Source organism: Anoplopoma fimbria, chromosome 4 (assembly GCF_027596085.1).
Source record: "Anoplopoma fimbria isolate UVic2021 breed Golden Eagle Sablefish chromosome 4, Afim_UVic_2022, whole genome shotgun sequence".
Taxonomy (NCBI): domain Eukaryota; kingdom Metazoa; phylum Chordata; class Actinopteri; order Perciformes; family Anoplopomatidae; genus Anoplopoma; species Anoplopoma fimbria.
Window position 1 is genome coordinate 17041152 of NC_072452.1, and position 20315 is coordinate 17061466.

Here is a 20315-nt window from a genome sequence, read left to right on the forward strand (position 1 = left end):
GGGACAGCCACCTGACAGGGAACGGAGATATTTCTATTCACAGAGGGCCTGAGGTGTTTGGTTGTGACCAGTGGCTCTTTAGTCGGACAGGAATGTTGGACACAGCTGGTCTGCGGCCAGGACTGTTCTCACCTGTTTATTGAAGGTATTTGATCCAAACTGATTGCTATTCAAAGAAGAATAGTATTCTTATTTTGCAATTTCTAATCTAGAATTTTTTTTAAATATTTATTAATTTATTATTTGATAAAGGATAAAGCTGGCAATATTTGTAAGTTTGTTGATGTCGACAAAAACATGAGAAGACAAAATCAACAACGTGTTATTCTGTCTCTCTTAACACCATCCACGGGCAATTTCAGAGTCATCAATTAACCTAACCTGCATGTCTTTGGACTGTGGGAAATTTTGCCGGAGAACCCAGAGAACCCACGCTGACACAGGAGAACATGCAAACCCACATCACTGAAGGTTGTCTAGCCTGGGAATTGAACCCGGGCCCCTCTTGCTGTGAAACTGCTAACCACTAAGACCACCGTGCAGCCCTCTTTAATAACATGTCACAAATATATACTTTCATCAGCTGGGCTAGGTTTTAATAAATACACAAACAGGAACAAATATATTTGTTTTGGAAGATTTTCCAAAGGTGACTTTTGTGGATATTTACGGCACCAGGACAGTGTATATGGAATCAACACAAAATAAATGAGGTAAGAGGCCAAGTGGAATAAGAAAAATCAAGCTTTGGGTAGACCAACAACAATTGTTAGTAGGATCAATTAATCCTTGGTTTTGGTCTTTTCATTGGATTTGTTAACACTAATCAATTATCCTATAACTGAGAATACATGGATGTGACAATTAAGTTTGTAATGTGAAATTACAAACTTAGCAGTAAACCAAGCATTAGTGTAACAAACCACAAAAGACATCTCCGCCTTTCTCCTCTAATCAGTCTGACATGTTCTCTGCATGCATGGCTTGAAATTAAAACATCACACAAGGAAAGAATAAATAACGCAAACAGAGAAACTTTGACTAAACCAGGGCATTTTTAAGTTTAGTGGAAACTGTTTTTCATAATGTGCAAGAGTGAGAAACAAAAGGAACCTTCTGAAAGGAGTAAAATGAGCTGTGATATCTCGAGCTATTCCGACTGTGTGCAGACATTATTGCTAATTATGCTTGTGTAAAGAAGGGCAGCCTTGAAAAATGTCACAAACAGAAATGATCATTTACATACTGAGAAGAATGCAGTCATCAAAGCTATTTCACTGCAAATTCAGTCCAACAAAACAAGGCAATATTGACAAACAAATCACTGAGGTCTTTATCTGCCCCACTAGGGACAAGGTGACAACAGTGGGGTCAAAGCTGGGGTCTGATGTGATTAAAGCACTGCGACAGTTTGACTCCACCAGGTCACACTGAGGTCCCGACTTGTAAACTCATCACAGCTTTCCTCTGTGTAGCAAGAAAATATGACACCAGACTAATTATTCATGATCACGGTGCTTGCAAGAAATCACAGCATCTGACCTACAGTCACCTTTTTGTTGTAAATAAAGAAAAATCTTCTCGGTGAGAATATGTAATGTCACTACAGCAGTTGGTAGGTTGCTAATTTTTAATGCTCCGCTAGAGTTACTGAAGACCCGGGGCAGACTTTAACAGAGGATGACATTTTCAGATCACTCTCCTGAATTAAAAAAAAGGGGGAAAAGAAAAACATGTCCGAGACAATCTTTAACAACAGCTTTCTCCCCACATAACAGTATAAATAATGCAATCCCAAAATACATGTTTAGGATTCATCAGAGGAGATGAAAACAAACCCTGAGAGAAATAAGCTCCTCGCCTTGAAGTATTGCGTATTTGGGATTAACCTTTCACACTTCCAAAAACTGTGAAAAACACAGAAAGTCGAGAAAGTCTAGAATACAAAAGCCCTCACACAGTGATTCCAATCAGGGGCATTCATAGCTCGGGGGGGAAATGTTGTATGTTTTTTTTTCTTCTTTGTAAAATTATGTATTTTATTCTATTTGTGAGTTGCTTCCCGGAGCTATGACCAACAGAATTTCATTGCACGTTATATTGTGTATGAAGCTATAAGTCATGAGTAAAAGGTTTCAAATACTTAGCTGAATATTTAGCTAAAAGTATAAATAACAGAAGTAATAAGATAAGGATAAATGACTGAATGAGAAAGCTAAATGTAGCTGAGAATGGTTTAAATGTCCAGCATCTGCTTATCCAAATGGCAGCATGAAAGCAAACTGGACCAGACCAGCCTAAACACTTACTAACGATTGAACGAAAAATATTGAAACGATATCCACTTTTTGGTGTGAAACTGGAGACCATCTTGGGTTGGTGGTTTGGTTGCTTGACTACACAGGTCTTTCAAATTCTGGCTTCATATTTTTATCTCAACTACACACCTGTAAACTTCAGGACTGCATCTTGAACGATTGTCACACTATCGCAGAGACAAAATCTGTCCACAGACATAAAAAAACACCTGGCAAAGTATTCAAAACCTGTTCTGTGGTAGTTCCTGCTACAGCAGGTGTCTCCAAGACCACGTTTTAACATGACACACTCACACACAGACTATACAAACAATACCAGCGTTTCTGTCACGGCTTAATGTCATCCATTTTGAAATATATTCAAAAGAACCCATTTGAAAGAGGGTTGGTTTCAATGAAGAGGTAATCTTTTATTTTGTTCATCTGATGGCTGTGTCGGTTCACCAGACAAAATGAGCTGCCTTCTTATTATCTGATACAAGTGACAAAGACACTGTCCTCTTAAGGATAAACAAAGGACATAAGATGAGCATGAGAACATGAGATGATGCCGCGAGATTGAATCTATATTCTTCAACACACAGCTGGAGGGAGAGCGTTGAAAATGCATAACATAGAAACATGACCAGGAGGCATGTAGATGGAGAGAGGCAGCGACAATGGAACATCCTCGTAATCCTTTTAGCACCGTTCACAATTATAGCTCACTACTGTGTGAAGCCTTGAGAAAAACTCTGCCAAAGCTGGTTATAAAGAGCAACACACTGGCCTAACACGCAAGCTGCTACGGTCATCACAACGCATGCTAATTATTGTTAACCATTATAAAACACACAATCTGCAGACATGCTACTCTTATTTCTTACATTTTGCAGCAGTGTTTGAGATCAAAAGACATGCAATTCTATCATCACATCAAATTGGATTGCTCGAAGACAATTCTGATGTGCTCCTGTTAGGCTTTGGATTCTGAAGAAAATCATCTTTCATTGTAGTTATTGGAGGAATTTTGTCCACGAAGATTACTGGAAGCTATTTTAAATGAAAGCAGATTGATGACGCTGATACGTCCCGCATAATGACAACATGAAAGTCATTTTTTAGAGGAACTCTTTGTGAGGCAGGATGTCACTTCATGCACCCTTCCAGCTAGGAAACGCTATTCAGCTTTTTCTTTTTACCAAAATAAACTGTTTAAAGCTCCCAGAGACCTTCAGTTTCATCTTGAAATGAGCTATGAACACCAAGAGTTATGGAGCTTTATGATAATAGATGAAAGAATAAAAAAAAAACCAACCTGGTGAGAAATAGACAGAGGGATGCTTTTGATGTCCAAAACGGAGATGCTTATGTTTTTAATGAAGGGAATCTCTGCTCATGTGTTTGAATGACTCTAGAAAATGAATATAAAGTCAACATTTGGACTCAACAACACTGACAAATGAACAACTCACAAGATGAACTGATTATTCTCAAAGGTCAATAGGCTATATCAACCTGAGGGTCATCCACATATTTAAAGTTTTGAACGGAAAGACAGCAAAATAGCTTTAAATATAGGCCTGTACAGCTAAACTGTCAAATATGTGATGCAAACAAACTTTAATATAGCTGCTGTCACCTGTTAATCCCATTAGGATTGAGAACAGGGTCAGATCATGTGTTTTTATGGGGTGGGAATTTAAATATAAGCTACTACTGCTGTCACATCCACAGAGGCAGGATTACTCCTCCCCTACAAATATTTCCCTAAATCATCCCACACTGTGCTGCTTCCTCCCGAGGCCTTCAAAAAAACAGTCTGGGGGGCTTAAGACGTACACCGTGTAATTGTTACAATAATTACTCGCGACATCCAGAGTTAAAATCCGGCTAAACACGTCAGTCTCCACCCACACACACACACACACACACACACACACACACACACACACACACACACACACACACACACACCCACACACACACACACACACACACTGATGATGCAGAAAAGACTTAAAAATGCAGAGTTTTCTGTAGGAACCGAGAGTTGCGAGGAAACCAAAAAAAAAAAAAAAAGGTCTGACAGGCTTTTTTATTTATTTATTTTTGTACTCCTCTGTGCTCTAGATAGAAAATAAGCGCACATTTAAATCAGTGGGGGTAAATATCCACTTCCCTTTGAGACGCAGTCAGTGAATGGAGAAACTGTGCGTCCTGTTCGCTTAGTTTGTGAGATGCATGTTGTTCCAAATAAGGAAAAGAGGGAAATAAGAGGATGCTTTACCACTTGCTGCAAAAAAAAACGTCCAGCTGTGCACCTTTTCTTCCGAGGTCCACCGAGCAGAACACGGACAGGCTGTAGTTTATCCCGGCAGACAGCATCCATCACACGGATGTCGCCTTGTTGTATCCAGATGCCAAACTGCGACCAGGACGACGCACAGGAGTGACCCAAAGGCGGCTTAAGACGCCTGTCACAGTGTCACACCAGCTTCCTCTGATTGCCCTGAATGTTTCTACCACAAACACATTTTCTTCACAAAACACTGAAAAAGAATCAGCCTTGAATAACCTTACCTTTCTCTAACCGGAGGAAGGGATCTGGCTCAGGTAGGACTGGCACGGCTCAGTCCGATGCGTTGTTGGCGAAGAGGCGAGAAAGAGCTACTTCCGTGAATGAAGGCTGGAGAAAGTGTGAGGAGAGCAGCAGCAGATGATGATGATGATGATGATGGGGACGTGGAGCGGCGGAGCAGCGCGGTACCGGCGGCGGGCTCCGTGTCTCTGACATCAGCCGGCTGCTCGTCTCCGCTCCGCTCACACCAGCGATGGCTTCACCTGCAGGGTTTAACTATCCGGACCCGCACGGTACCAGCTGGAATGAAATCAAAAAGAATGACCAGAAAAAACTTCCCGTGGCTCTGGTGCGTTATGAGAGCTGCAGGAGGGAGGCTCTGAAGTCACAGCTCAGAGAGGGAGAGAGGGGGAGAGGGGGAGGGAGGGAGATTCATTCTCAGCGTCCAAAGAAATGTGTCAGGATGAGGTTCAGTCAAGGTTGGGAGAGCACATCTTCTCTGCAACTCTTCATCGTCTTCCCACAGTGGATTGACAACTTCAATAAGGCAAACAACACGTGGGAAGAAAAGATGTGATTTCCAAAACTGGTCCTTTCTGACCAAAATAGTAGGCGATTATTATCAAGATATACCAAAATAATAAGTATTAATCCTTATTAGTTAATGGTTTAAGATTAAAGTAAAATAGATAATTAAACACACTTACCCTCATCTCAGGTTTTGTAAATAATGTTGAACTGAAACAATTAGTGGGTGTCAGAAAGTGAATCAATGTTTATAAGTGGTTCATGTGCTTAAATCGAGCAGAAGCTCATACCATTTCATGGTTCAGTCTCGTTAAAATCCTCCATATAATTTAATTTGTAATATCTTTGGGTTCGGGGGCAGTTGCATGACAAAAAAAAAAAAAAAAAAAAAAAAAACATTTAAAGATGATGGGCCCTGTTTTTTTAGTTAGAATAATAGTGAGTTGTAGCCATAAAATGGTGACGTTGCATTATTTATTTTTTGGGTACGTGCAGAGGTTATTGATCCTTTTGTGTTGCTTCCAAATTACAACTATAGAAAGCAGGTTTAATATTGACGCACAACAAAGTACTCGATATGTTCTGGGTCTATATGTTTTTCCACAGACAGCTGATCACGGTTTGTACCTGGCGTGCAATGACTTCATCCAGCGTTTTGAGAAGACGACGATGAGCCAGAGGCTTTTAAACCATCCAGATGGGTCCCTGCGTTTAAACAAAATGCTGTGTTCCAGATGGCAGAGCGACTGACTGAAGAATACACAAGGATACTCATCCATGTAGCAGATTCTCAAATTACTGATGCCATTCGAAAGAGGCAGATTTCCATGAGGGCACCAGAACAAGACAGTTGCAAACTGTGACATACTGCAGTATGATGTTATTAAGACACAACAGATTGATTTTTATTTGCTTCTAAAGTAAAAGTCTTACACTTATTTATTTTCAACAAGGTGCAAGAGTCAGGTTTTTCAAATGGCAAGCTGTACAAGAATACAACACAAAAAATGAAATGTTACAATGTAGAAGCAGTTTTCAAGGTCGGTGTGTCGACGCTAAACAAAGTGAATGATTTTATTGCAAAGAAAATAAAAAATATTGAAAAGGAATCATTTGAAATTTTCTTACTCTTACTATTTTTTAAATATCTTGTCAACTTATATATGGATCAGAAATTATTTCTGTGCTGTAAAAAGATTTTGTGGATATTTCTCACCGACTTGACCGATGTATGCGCGTTACCGATGATCCGCTAACTTAAACACACTACTGACAACGCTTCTGGCAAATGGCCACCAGGGTGTTATGGTGTATTATCCTTAAACGAAGAGTAATATAAGTAAAAATACATAATAAACACAGATACATCTATGTACATAAAAAGATACTCGGATCGCTTGCTCTCTTGGAGGTGATGAAGTATGTACAAGTCTATTAAAAAAAAGGGTGAGATACAAGTGTTTGTTTTCCTCTCCACTGAGTTGAGTGTCTACCTCTGCTATGTTGACTGGCTGTCGCCCTGCCCGTCGCCGGCTGTCAGTTGCCGGCTGATGTTGCTCTGAACAAACTGTTTAAGGCCGTCATAACCCTGACTGAACAAATACTCCAGGTACCAGCTCCACGGCTTGGCGTGCTGAAACACACAAAGACAGAAACACCACCAATCACATTAAGACATCAAAAGGTTTCTATGATCAAAGCAATCGCTCGTAATCTCTGAAATATGACTGACGCACATCAAACTGCATTTGAAGTCTTTTAATAACTGCGTAAAAAAGGACAGTCCGCATACCTTTATGGAATTGAGGTCCATGTCCTTTCTCCCCGGCCAACACTGATAAAGAAAGAACATTAATATTCATTGTCAGTCCAACCTGCTAAATCGCACAAGATTACTGCTGGATGTTGCAGCTTGACCGAACCAAAAAAAGACGTGTATTATTAAACATGATGAAAACCACGTCTCCTGCTGCACCCATTAATAATAAAATGTCCTTCTGTATTAATGTATCTTCCATGAAAGATGCATTAATACCACATTTGTCTCCTTGTCTTGCATGTAAGTTCATTAACCAAACTGTACAGACTGTCTGCACACTGATCCATCAAGCTCCTCTTATGGGTTGAAAATAAGCAAGAGCTACACAGTAATACAGTGTAGCGACGGCTGTTTATAAGAGTGGACAAAGTCGTGATGATGTCACCCATTGGTTTATTGAATCTTGTTTGGAAGCCCCGAGTTCGGCATTTCGGCGTTCAACATTTTCTTTTTTTGTCAATCACAAAGTAGCCACGCCCTAAAGCATCCCCTGCTTTATTATGTATTTCACACTAAATGGGACCATCATTTACTAAATGAACATCACGCTGTATTGAAGAATACTTGAAACAAGGGTTTGAGATCATCAACTCATGTTTACAATGTTGACTGAGGTAATAAACCAAGTGAGAAGTAGGCTCATTTTCTCATAGACTTCTATTCAATCAGATTATTTATGCAACCAGACGAGTAGCCCCCTGACGTGTAATAGAAAGAATGTTAGTTTAAGGCACTCCCACATTAGTTTCACATTTCAGACCCAGAAGTAACTGCCTGGTAGACAGTATTTTGTGGTGTGCAGCAGGTAGGATTCAACTCAGATTTCTTGTAAAAACACAAAATATCCCAAAACGCTCCACACTCACCCTCTGGTGAAAGTCGACAGCGTAGCTCATGAAGGCAGGGTGGTGGATGAGGTCGAAGCTCGTCCAGTATTGTGGCACGTTGCTCTTGAGCAGCAGCTCCTCTCCCAGCTGTATACCCGTGTCCGGTTGAAACATTTTGGAGTTCCAGAGGCAGTTGACCATGACGACCGCATAATGGTTGAACTCACGGAAGGTCTGACGGCTGATGTGAAAGGCCTGCTGAAAAACAGGATCAAAAGGGAGCCACAGAATGAGATGAAAGAGGAGGAGAAGAAAAAAAGCACTCTTCATATCTGAAAAGTTTCACATCTGATGTCCGTTGTGCGGATTAACTTGCGTGCCATTTACCAAGTCCATTTTCTTAATAAAAAGTGCCTCTGACATTTCCAGGGGAGCACGCTGTCCTCCTGATATGTACTTGTAAATTCACAGCTCGCAGTGACAGATATATTAAAATCAACTACTTATTAAGTCCTCATCTGAGAAGGTATTAAAGGTTAGCTGTTGAAGATAGATGCATGTGAATTCCAAGAGATGGAATATCTATAAAAGCAACCACAGCGAATCAAAACAAGTCACTTCGGAAGTGAGCACCAGCTAAATATCTTAAAATGTAAATGCAATCACAAGAAATGCATTCAAAATCCATGGGTTGAGAAAAAAGGTTAATTAGCTCTTCTAGTCAAGTCACTGCTCACAGAAAATCATTTGCTTCACATTGTATGTCAAGTAAATTTTTTTTTTTACCTCTGTGAGTTTTTCTTGACTCTTGGCTGATGTCAAGTTCACCTTGTACCTGAACAAAGAAAGAAACGAGAAAGACTGTGACCCCTGTGCTCACAAATTACTGCAAAACGGCTTGTTTTCAATGGCCTCTCAAAAATATATAATGCAATTACATTCCAATTTTCTTTCACCATGACATTTTTACGCTCAGCTTTGGCAGAATGACTTCAGAGCCCTGGGGAGTAGTCAATTAGCCGACACTGTAAGGATTTGTGTTATTAAAGCTTGCCCTAGAGTTACAAATGATGCTTGAATTCTAGATAAAAAGGAGAAGAGAGCCTAAGTGCATCGCCTCTTAGACTCACATTATCATAAATCATGCATTAACACATATGTACAATTTAGCCATTTTAATTCATGTTCTGTTCCGTCATCAAATATGCATTGGCATATGACATGCTACATTAAGGGTGCTACTGTACGCGTGGTGGCGGGTTGAAGCATGAGGTGAAGAGTCCCCACCTGTACATGATGTAGGCCAGCCTGTCAACGCTAACAGGGTCAGTGGCAAACAGGGCTGGGTAAAACACTCCAGGTGGAGGCATCACCACGAGGGGGAGCCCGTACTTCAGAAACGTGTCACACACCTGGGGGAGGAGCAAAATATGAATGAACACCGACAGATAGTTAAGAATGAATAGTAGATAATATAACATACAGTACATCTCACTGCTGAAGCTTATATCATGACTCTGCTTTTTTAGAAGCTGATCGATGAAGCTGTTCTTGGCATCCTATCTTTGTATTTATTGTAACACGTATCAATCAATTCATCTCAGTGCACGCTTTTAAAAACACGCTCTCTGAATTGAAAACAGGCCAAACCTCCTTTCAGGGTTTCTGACATGTGTATTTGGTTGGCATATAAGGATATTTAATATCTTCCTGAATGGATTCATTCTCAAGAATGTCTAATCTACCTCTTTATTCCATGTCATATTTATGGCCGTTCTTTCCATATTTTATCAATCTTTTTTTCAACTCTCTCTTGTATGTTTTGTAACATTAATTTATTATGTTCTATGTGCTGCTGTGTTGACCAGGAGAGTCTTGGTTAAAAGTCCAATCCAGAGAAGTTTATAGAAATAAAAACACTCTACTCTGAATAATATTTAGATTATTTTTTTTCAACATATGCTGTTCCCCCTCATTGAAAAATCCAGAATCTATGAATCTTTTTCATTTTAAAACTTTTAACTGATGAGCGCATGATGTCTCATACTTCACTGTGAAGTTCATTCTTAGTGTGTGTGCACTAGAAGATTCAAGTTTTCCTCATCACACTTACATTGTGGACCATAAATGGCTTCCAAACTAGTAGCAATTTACCAAATGCTATCATGTTCACATATTAAACTCAGCACCCCCCCCTTGAACAGACGAATGTGGAAACAGGCATCAAGTCTCAAACTCTGCTCATACATTATTCTGCACAGCGAAGCTCAAACATCCAAGTGAAGTAACGATAGTCAAAACCATTTCTTAAGTGGAGAGGATAAATAGCACCAGTACAGCCCAGGCTCAGGTTGCATCATGACTTAAACAAGCCACAAAAGTAGATTCAATCATTAGTATCAGCTCATTTACCGTCTCATAGAAGTCCAGGATGAAGCTGAGGAGGAGAGAGTGGCAGCCTTCCAGCTGAAGGCCCAGAGAGGCCAGCCGACCCACAAAGTCAACCAGTTCCATCACCGAATCCTTGAACCCTGACAGAGTCATGTTTCTAGGACAGAGGGCAGAGCAGAGGGTCAGACAGACACTTTAACCAGAATGATGTGGAGTGAAAGTTGTAACACCAAGCAGCCTATTTGCCCCTGGAGCATTACTCCAGCTGTGACTCAGGTCTCTGATAGCACACAAGAGAGCTCCCAAATCAGCCACATGACAATTCATAACAATACAAAGGACAAACTGAATCAAGAGTGATGATTAGAAAGTGTCCTCAAATACGCAATCAATGATTCCTAAATGTAATCTCTGAGTCGTACTCTGGTTTAATACCAGAGGTGAGTTTGAAAATGGCAGTGAATTAAAAAATGGATCCCTACTCTTATTGGATAATTTGTTGTGGGATTAAACATTTGAGGAATCAATATTGATGAAGCCCAGGTATTTAAACATAACTGACACTGACTCCACCCCTTTCATTTGAAAGCTGGAAAATCATTTAACTGGAGATTAGGGCTGTTTTTGTCCACAAACTATTTTCAATTAAATGATTTGATAGCTAAATGGGCTTAAAACTAAATGGGAAAACATATCAATACACATGTCTGCCTATGTTTCTTGGGTTAGTGGATGATATATGGCTTGAATTCAAGCTAAAGCATTACTGTATAGACCAGTATATGTATTTGGTTGTGATTTAATTTGAGTAAAACATTTCACAAATGTCAAAATTAGATTACTCAAATGAATTGCATGACATTTAAAACAAAAATGGGTAATTCAACTGGGACGCCTACAACAAGGAGTGCAACTCACAGTAAATAAATGAGGCAACACCTGATAACTTTTATTACATCTTTGAGAACTGATTAGGTGCGAGTTCGTGGCTTGAAAGCAAAAGCTCTACAAGCTATAACCTTTATGCTCTCAAGTAAATTCAAATGAAGTGATTCAGGTTTTACGCTCAGAGCATAAACAAGTAGCAGGAAGTAGATGAGAGACTCACATGGAGGTGTGGCTGTTGAGGCTGATGTCCAAGTCGTCCTCCAGGGCATACACCGAGTGCCAGGTCAGCCACTTCAGTAGCATATTGTTTAGACACTCCATCAGTCCGCACTGCAGACACATGATAAAGAGGAAAAGCACCAAGCATTAGGGATGCGTACTGAAACATGGTATTAAAAATGGGCATTGGGCGCCAGCACTAAATTATTAAAGACCCTGGTATTGATAAGCTTAGATGTTACTTGTTCTGCTCTTGGTATTGGAGAAATCATAAACATAGATTTCCTATTATTTAGGCTACATAAAAGGTTTTCTTGCCAACCAACTCTGTTTCTAAGTTGCACTAAGACTAAGACATTCGTCTGTGATGAATTTTTGCTCTTCACAATCCAAAAGAGAGACGTCTCAAATGGAGCCTTGGGTATGTGCGAGGGGCGGGGCCAACTCTCTATCACGCACACACAGATACCCTGTGACAATGAACGACATAACAGACACTGGACCGTCTGTTTAAAGAGTTCATGCTGACATTGCTCGTTGCCACAAGTGCTTTTACACCATCTCAACATTATAGTGTATCATAGTGATTTATTTAAAACAATGCTGTAGCATCCGCTACTTAAGAAGGTTAATTATTAAACAGTACATATGATAAAATTAATCAATGTTTTTTGTTATTTTCCTAATTCTTTTGGTTTTTTTCTCGTAAAACAACAACAAAAGAAAAGATCAGCATATCGATAAAGTGCCAGATTGATAAGCAGTATCTGTAAGAGTAGTAGTACAGTTAAAATCTTATTACCCATCTCTACTGAGCATAGTAGTTTAACCACTTAAGGAATACATGGCCAATAATGCTTAATTACATAGACACCATTTCATCTTTTCTATCAACTTATGGCGGTTTAAGAAGGTTTTGTTATTCAAGTACCGTAGCAGGAGATCATTTTACTCAAACTCACCTTGAAGAACAGTGAGGATGTGAAGAAGAGCTGCATGAGGGGCTCAAACAGAAGCCGTCTGATTTCTGAAGAGGGGGAGACAGACGGTTACAGTTTTACCAGCTATATAGTTCTATTCAATTCCAAGGATGTGACAAAATAAAGCAGGCTTTGCTAACATTGAAACTTTTATTCAAGTGGAGAGCAAGGCTATGTTGTGTCTGTATGTTTGACAGAGATAGAAATGAAGACAGATCACTAAACGTGGTGACAGACACAACCCAATGGGAAAACTTACGGGAACTGGGGACAACAGGGATGTTGCTCAGCAGGCCAAGGATCTGCGGGCGGAGGAGGGAACCGTCCCAAACATTGAGAAATTTGTAGAGAAACGCCTCTGAACAGGAAAAGCCCTCCTGGTGGAGAAAAGGGACGAATTAAAAAACATTGACTGTGGTTTTACAGTGCAGTGTCAGCTAGGCATGTGGGGGCAGGTTAATGGATACAGGGGGATAGTGAGTGACAGGTGTGAGGTGCAGCAGTAGCTATCAGGGCCTGAAATGGGAGGCTCACCTGGAGAAAGTGCTGTGTGGACAGCAACTTGTTCAAAAACTGCAGAGCTTCTTCTGAATTCTGGGAGGCTCCTCCATCGCCACAGAACAAGAATTCTTAAAAATAGCAAAAAAAAGGGGGTATTTTGTGAGTGATAAAGTCAAGGGAATAAAAAGAAAACAGCAGAGGAATCCAGATTTGAAGCATCTTCACACAGTGACTTCCTTTACAGTCTCTTTTAAACCCCTCTCTGAAAGAATCCTTTTGATATGCCAACTAGCTTATGTGTTTGGGTTCAACTTGAGGTTGGCTTTACTTTTAATGAATCTTCCTGACAGAAGATGTCACAACAGTTTGTTAGTGCCCCACCCCCACCTTACCTTCGTGGAGCGCGTAGCCTAGCCAGAAGTTGAGGCGTAGGAGGGCAGACTCATCCTGTACACAGTCCAGGTACTGCAGTGCCAGACTGGAGCCCAGCAGTGAGCCCATCTGAGCAGGCAGCTGGTGGAGGTAAAATTAAGAAATAGGACACACATGCAGTGAAGTATGATTGAGAGGCTTAAAATAATCAAACGACCATGAATCCAAAGAAGTACGGAGAAATCATGTTTTCAACCCTCAAATCAATTTCAAATTGATCAGTTTACCTGCTACAGAATAAGAATAAACTGATGCTCATGTCTTTGCGTTCATTCAGTGAGCCACCAGTCCATTGCTGAGCTAATTCTTCAGTATCCAGTAATCCCCATAATAACAGCAAAGGGAAATTTCTGTCATCACACTGGATAGTTGTTACAGTCCCGCATGTGAATTAACAGCTTCCTCCCAATATGGGGACTTTATCAATATCATAAATAAATTAGAATGAGGAGAAGACAAACTGTGAATGGACAGATAAGCCCTCCAATAATTATGTAGCAACTGTATCATTAAACTGTGAAAGCACCATTCTGCTTTTGATAACAGGAGTGCAGGAACTGAGGGAAATAATAAATGAGCCTTTGTCAATGCCTTTGCTTAATCGTTTTATGAGTGAGATGGACTGTAATCATCTGTCTTGCTACTGAAAAGGTAAAGCTTTCTTGGCAATAAACACAGTTGATGCTATCGCTGATGTAAAGCCTTGCATTGGCTTTGCAGGTGGAGAATTGATGTAGCATGACACATTACGGTCTGTGAGCCATTAAGGATGACTTGTATTAGTTTATCAGGTCACTGAATCTGCAGGGCAAATAGATACTTGTGGAGAGGCATCTCTAAATGACCATTGGCTATAAAACTTTGTTCAATACATTGTGCTCAGATTTATGTTATCTCAGGCTTATTGCTTTAATTACTCATATAGGACAGAATAAACCACCATATCTGTAAAAAGGTAGATATACTACTATAATGTACAAACTAAATGATAACAATGACACAGCACCACCATGTGGATGTGAGGATGCATCACAATGAAGATTGACTGTGGTTACAAATCCTAATGGCATTGAGAACTGGCATACATTTTACTCTGCTGCTTAAATAGTTAATGAGCTACAGGGTTATGGCTTGAGGTCCAGATGTGCTGGGACTAACAGGTAAACTGTGGAAGCTGTGGTAGATGGGAGCAGATGGTGTGAAAGACTAAGAAGAAGCAATAAAGTAAAGGGGCAGAGGCAGCACCCTGCAGGAACAGAACTTTCCCAGCAGAAATTACCTCTATCCGTTGCATATTTTCCAGGAGCTGAGCAAAGGAGTGGACCTGCACCAGAGGGACCACCTTTCTGCTGGAGGACGGCTCAGTCTGAGCCTCTTTACTGACTACAGAAGTCAACACCGGCAATTCCAGGTGGCAGTGTTTCTGAGAGAGAAAGCACATTAAAACAAGAACATGAATAAAGGAAAGCCTGGGCTGGCTTATATTGTTTTAATTTCCTGAAATTAATAAAAGACTTATATCAGGATAAACACCTTAGTTAGAAGAAATATACTTCATAGACTTTATAGACCATGTCATTGCCTGCAATCAGACTTATACATTTTGCAGATTGGGGCTGCTGAAATGCTGGAATGGCAAGCAGCAGCAGTAACTCTAGTGTACCAGGAGTTATGCAGACTCTGTAAGCAGTGTGTCTGATAACTTAAATACACTTCCATACCCTTTTCCTGGGGTTGGTCTTAATTGTGGAGGCCAGACTGATGCTGGAGGCAACCTGGGCACCGTCCCTCCTCTGGACAGCAATCAGCGCTGATTTCCAGGGCATGTTGTGGTTTCTAAACCCACTCTGTAAGGAAACAAAAAAATAAACAATCCCGCTGGTGCGTTAGAGGTGATGGTCATTGATTATAACAGCAGAATGAGCATCAACTGCACAGTCCATGTACAAACCTTAATTCGTGATGGGATGGAGAGCATCACCAGTTCAGGACAAAACACTTTGTAAAGTGACAGCAGGCTCAAGAGGAACGGCTGCCTCCCCTGAGGAAACAATATTAATATACTCAATATGAGAGCTTTGTACTAAGAATCTCCATTTGTGATTTATGTTTCCTAATAATCCAGGATAATACATTAACCAATAATATGAAAGGGTAGCTGTTTATGGGAACAATGCACAGAATGTAGAATAAACCCATCTTGTGATTTCTAATTGAATAGATGTTCCTACTGAATAAGGCAATAATGTAGTAGCTTTGATAAATGGCTCTAGAGGGTGTTGGATCAGCAGGAGATTTACCAGTCGAGACTGTAGCTCCAGTAGCTTCCTGACTCTGAAGACCCGCACTACAACAAGAAAAAAAAATTAAGCAGTTAAGAATGCTTACAGAAGTGATATGAATACTGAAAAGAAGAATTAATGGAGTAAAATAAAACAAATAGCATTACAAATCAAATTGTTTGACTCACCACTTTCCTTTCTGGTCAAAAGGTACAGCAGATGGCAGACAAAAGGACACTGAAATAATGTGAAAAAGATATATCTTTACATCCCAGCAGTTCTTCAGTGGATCCATATCAAATATCATTGCTGCAGTCTTTTCATTATAGGAGAGCGCTATTCTCTTTTATAATGAATGTATTATATGCCTAAACGAGATATGCATATTATCCTGTCCAGTCAGGCAGAAAATAACCTTTATTTATCACACCAAGTCTGTGCCTCGAATGAGGAACGGCATCCATAAACAGTGAGGCATTTGTCATTTCAAATCTGTTTTAAAAATAGCTCTGGCAAACAATAAATGCATGCCAAATAAAGGATAAATTAGCGCTGTAAAACCTTAATTTTGTGGCTCAAAGAGGTGTAAATGAATAGTACACAAATTTGATTTGATACAACAACAATGCAAAGATCATCAGCACACATACCAGATTTTCCTCTGTGACGAAGCTGAAGATGAAGCCATAGACAGCCCGAAGTTGGTCCTTTGCATCAATCATGTCAAACACGGTCAACACCCACTTTATGAAAAGAATCTGAAAATTGTTTATGCAAAAACAAAAAAAGAAACACCCAGATGGATTAACTATCGTGCAATCTTAAAGATGACACATACCGAATCAAAGCAGGTGAATCAACACTCACCCATCTCAGATATTGTTAAATTCAAACTATATTTTCAAAACCTGAGCAGCACTCACTTAATAAAAAGTGTTTTTGACTGAATTATTAAAATATTGAGAAAAGCATGGATAGCAAGAGATTCAAATCATCTATTTTTGTTAAAAATGGTAATAATGCAAACATAGAAATTCCAATAATACAATTATTCTTTGAGGGTGATATTTCCACTATTCCAACATACTTTTGAAGAATTTGGACGAATCAAATTTGCACTTACTTGTGTGCTGAGGGGTATTTTTCCAACCCCCAGCCAAACCACCGCTCGAACAACAGCCTCCTGTGGCACCACCGAGGCAGGAATAAGACACTTCAGCACCCGGGCACATAGAGTCGTCCCTACACATAGAAATTCACAGAAACAAAATCAATTAGGAGAAGCAAATATTAAGATTGAGTGTAAAAGAAAAAATGCCAGCTCTCGAAGTCATTCATCAACAGTTTCTACTTTGCATGGTTGTTCCTAAACTTTTGGGAAGAATGAAAGACAATTGTGGGGAAAATACGTGCTCACAGGACACCATATCTACTACATAAGCAATGTTTGGCTCTAGCATTCTTGTCAATTAAACTGCACCAAACACATTACATTTTGAACATCACAGTGGCTCAGTAGTCAACACTGCCACCTCTGTGTGGAGTTTATTCCATGTCTGCATGTGATCCTTTAGGTTTCTTGGGTTCAACCCACAGTCAAAACAAAAGTCAGGAAGGCAGAATGTTTGGCTTTGAATTGATTGTCACTAAGAGGGTGACGGACTTGGTCCAAGGTTTACACTTGCTTGTTGTGTGATGGGAAAGGCTCCAGCCCTCTATAACCCTCTACAGGTTAAACGCCAAAGAGATTCAATGGTATTATAATCTGTTCACCGTTGCTGCTAGGTGGCTGTCTTACCCATACGGAGGCTCATGGCAAACTCGAGCATAATAGAGATGGCCTCCGGGGAAAGTCCTCTACTGTAGGCCACCTTCTCCACCAGCACCAGGTTCCTCTCAACCTCATCATTCCCATACACTGGAGTACCTGCTTCAACTAAAGGATAAAAGGTTTAAAAGGTTAAAATACTCACATAGTTTGACACAAACAAGAGGTACTGTCAACAAGTTCAGATGTTTTTTTCTGCAAATGTTAATGTTGGGTGAAATGACAGCTGATGAGTTGTTACTGTACAAACCATTTGTAAGAACAAACTCCAATATTTCCCCCAGGAAACCTGTTTATTTCACATCGTTACTCGCTAGCACAGGGAACACTTTTACAGTAGCTGAGTGTAAAATCCAACATAAAATATTCAGGAATTTTGTGGCTCCTCCTTGAGTATCATTTAAACACACTGCAGTGTTGACGTCATCTAGAGACAAACCCTGGACCTGCTCAGTATACAGTAAATAATCCCAGAGAAGTCTTTTTTGATGACAGGACAAGAAATGTGATTAAGTTATTTAGAGGGGGGAGAAATTAAGCGTTTTGGGGGGATTTATAAGTGTATGGATAAAGCTGTAGCGGATTGGGTTAACATATTTTTAACACATCTTTCCTGGGTACGAGCAACAATATTTAAACATACTTTGTGATGTGGATTTAACAAAGTCGGTATAATCACCATAACTTATTGAAACATAGTCATTTAAATGCTGCTGAAACAATAATCATATGCAACCTGGCTACATACTGATGTGGGGGGGAAATATCCACCAAATGTAGGATTTGTTCCTCCAAATTGTGTGACCCTAGAGTGTCAACTCAGTCAAAGAACACTGCTGGGTTGACCAAATGAATTCAGGTGATGTGGTTAGAGATGTACAGACACATGTCCACACTATGAGCACTGGTGTCTGGTAATACAACATATCAGATCTGCAGTGGCAACACATGACGTCACAGGGGCTGCTCCTCCGATATTCATCTTTTATAAATAGTTTAATTGTCTTTGTTTTAACTCAATTTACGTTACAGACTTAACGCTGAGGCTAGCTCTGTTTAGGATCGTCTTATAGTGGAGAGCTAATAAGTTAGTAAGGCTAAGTTAGCCACATTAGCTGTGACGAAGGCTACGGTACACCCACAATGCAATAAGAAAGTAACGTAAACTTATGTTAACGTCGTTTTGGCCGTGTCTGTTTTTCGGCATTCTATTTGACTTTGCGGCAACTATGAACAGCTACCGTTAGTAAAGTGACCGTTGGTAGCTACGCAACCATCTGCTATCGAACGTTTCAGCGTTACCGTCAGAGAAGTACTTGAGGGCCAGAACAAACGGGTCCTCCGCCTCGCTCTTCTTCCTCTCCTTCTCTGCGACTCTCAGACTCCTGTTGTTACTCCTGCTGGACACGGACTGGTCGCTTAGAGACGACTGGTCTAAACTCTGCGGCCCCGACAGGCTTAGCTTTGCTGCCATTTCTACATTGCTAAAAACGTGTAAATATTGTGCTCCACTCTGTCTTCAGCCATTCAAACAAAACTCAAATCCTCCGCGCGACCGTTTGGTCTGCGCTTGCGCAGTATGGTCCTTCCGCTGGGTTGCTTCTCGGGAGTTGTAGTCCGTATGCGTCAAAGCGCCAAGGAGAAGGACTACAACAGTCATGTAGCTGGTCCTCTCTCTTTTTAAACATCCATGATCTCATCTGAGTACATCAAGCAGAGAAGACTTCGTCGAATAACGTCGAAAACTGTTCAGTATTTCAGACAATAAATAATAAATACATTTATTTTTTTTTTTTTTTTAAATAACAGGGTCACTGAGAATTATTTGGTTCAGAATTTGTAATGTAATTTTTCTATGCTGTGAACATCGCAAATTAAATTCATGTCACCTAAATTTTATTGTAAGGCTGCCAATAATGAGTATTTCTATTTTAGATAAGTCGTCTTTTTATTTTCTATATAATAATTGTCAGAAAATAAATGTCAGAAAATATAGTCCGTCTCAAGTAGCCTATGTTACCTATTAAACTGTCCGACCAACAGTCCAAAACCCCCCAAAATCATTTTAATAACATATAAGACACCAATTACCATTTGAGAACCTTAACCTTTTAAAGAGGGCATTAACAATTGACTGACTGATTTGTTGATTGATTAATAGACCAATGGATTTCTACAAATCAGGCCAAATAAAACCAAAACTACATAAACTATAAACACTTCAAAACCAAATGGTCAGAAAATGACAGATATGAGAAACTGGAGCATGTGCAGTCTCTGTAAAAATGTACTCGTTGCTGTATTTATTTTATGTTTTAATGTTGTTCAAGCTGTTCTGCAAACACCAGTGACTTTGCCCCAAACTGTACGCTGTAAACTGTAACTGACCCCTAGTCCAGTTGTCATGCTTAAGGGGAGGCGAAGGGGGAAAAAAATCACTATTTTTTTTTTTTTTTTATTTTTTATTAATGGGAAGAGACAGAACAGAAAGTCCCTAGTGTCTAAGTTATGATGTCTGTCCCCTCATCCCCAGTTTAAGGTCTACCATGTGCCTGGGCTTTTTCTGCCCATGTAGGGTGAGACTTTGTGATGCATTTTGGGGTTTTCCTTTGTTGAAATGGCACTAAACCAAGCACATTTTCAGCCCGTTCCCTAAAAATTTCATTCAAATTCTGCAGTCAGAAATCATCAAAAGGTATATTCACAAAATAAAAATGATTCCTTTTCCTCAGAGCTACATTA

General features: G+C 40.0%; 1 protein-coding gene across 1 annotated transcript; it reads right to left on the bottom strand.

The window, feature by feature from the left end:
• Positions 1 to 6303: 6303 nt before the first annotated feature.
• cenpi (centromere protein I) lies at positions 6304 to 19212 on the bottom strand. The gene is made up of 20 exons (XM_054597661.1): positions 18876 to 19212; positions 17544 to 17681; positions 16869 to 16987; positions 16396 to 16503; positions 15934 to 15982; positions 15764 to 15810; positions 15415 to 15504; positions 15185 to 15310; positions 14743 to 14886; positions 13424 to 13544; positions 13065 to 13159; positions 12790 to 12907; positions 12513 to 12577; positions 11552 to 11661; positions 10465 to 10600; positions 9340 to 9464; positions 8839 to 8887; positions 8092 to 8310; positions 7199 to 7240; positions 6304 to 7039 (listed from the first exon to the last, which is right to left on the bottom strand). Exons 1-20 carry the CDS (start codon positions 19045 to 19047, stop codon positions 6905 to 6907), a joined length of 2208 nt encoding a protein of 735 aa, XP_054453636.1. The 5' UTR covers positions 19048 to 19212; the 3' UTR covers positions 6304 to 6904.
• Between the last annotated feature and the right edge of the window lie 1103 nt (positions 19213 to 20315).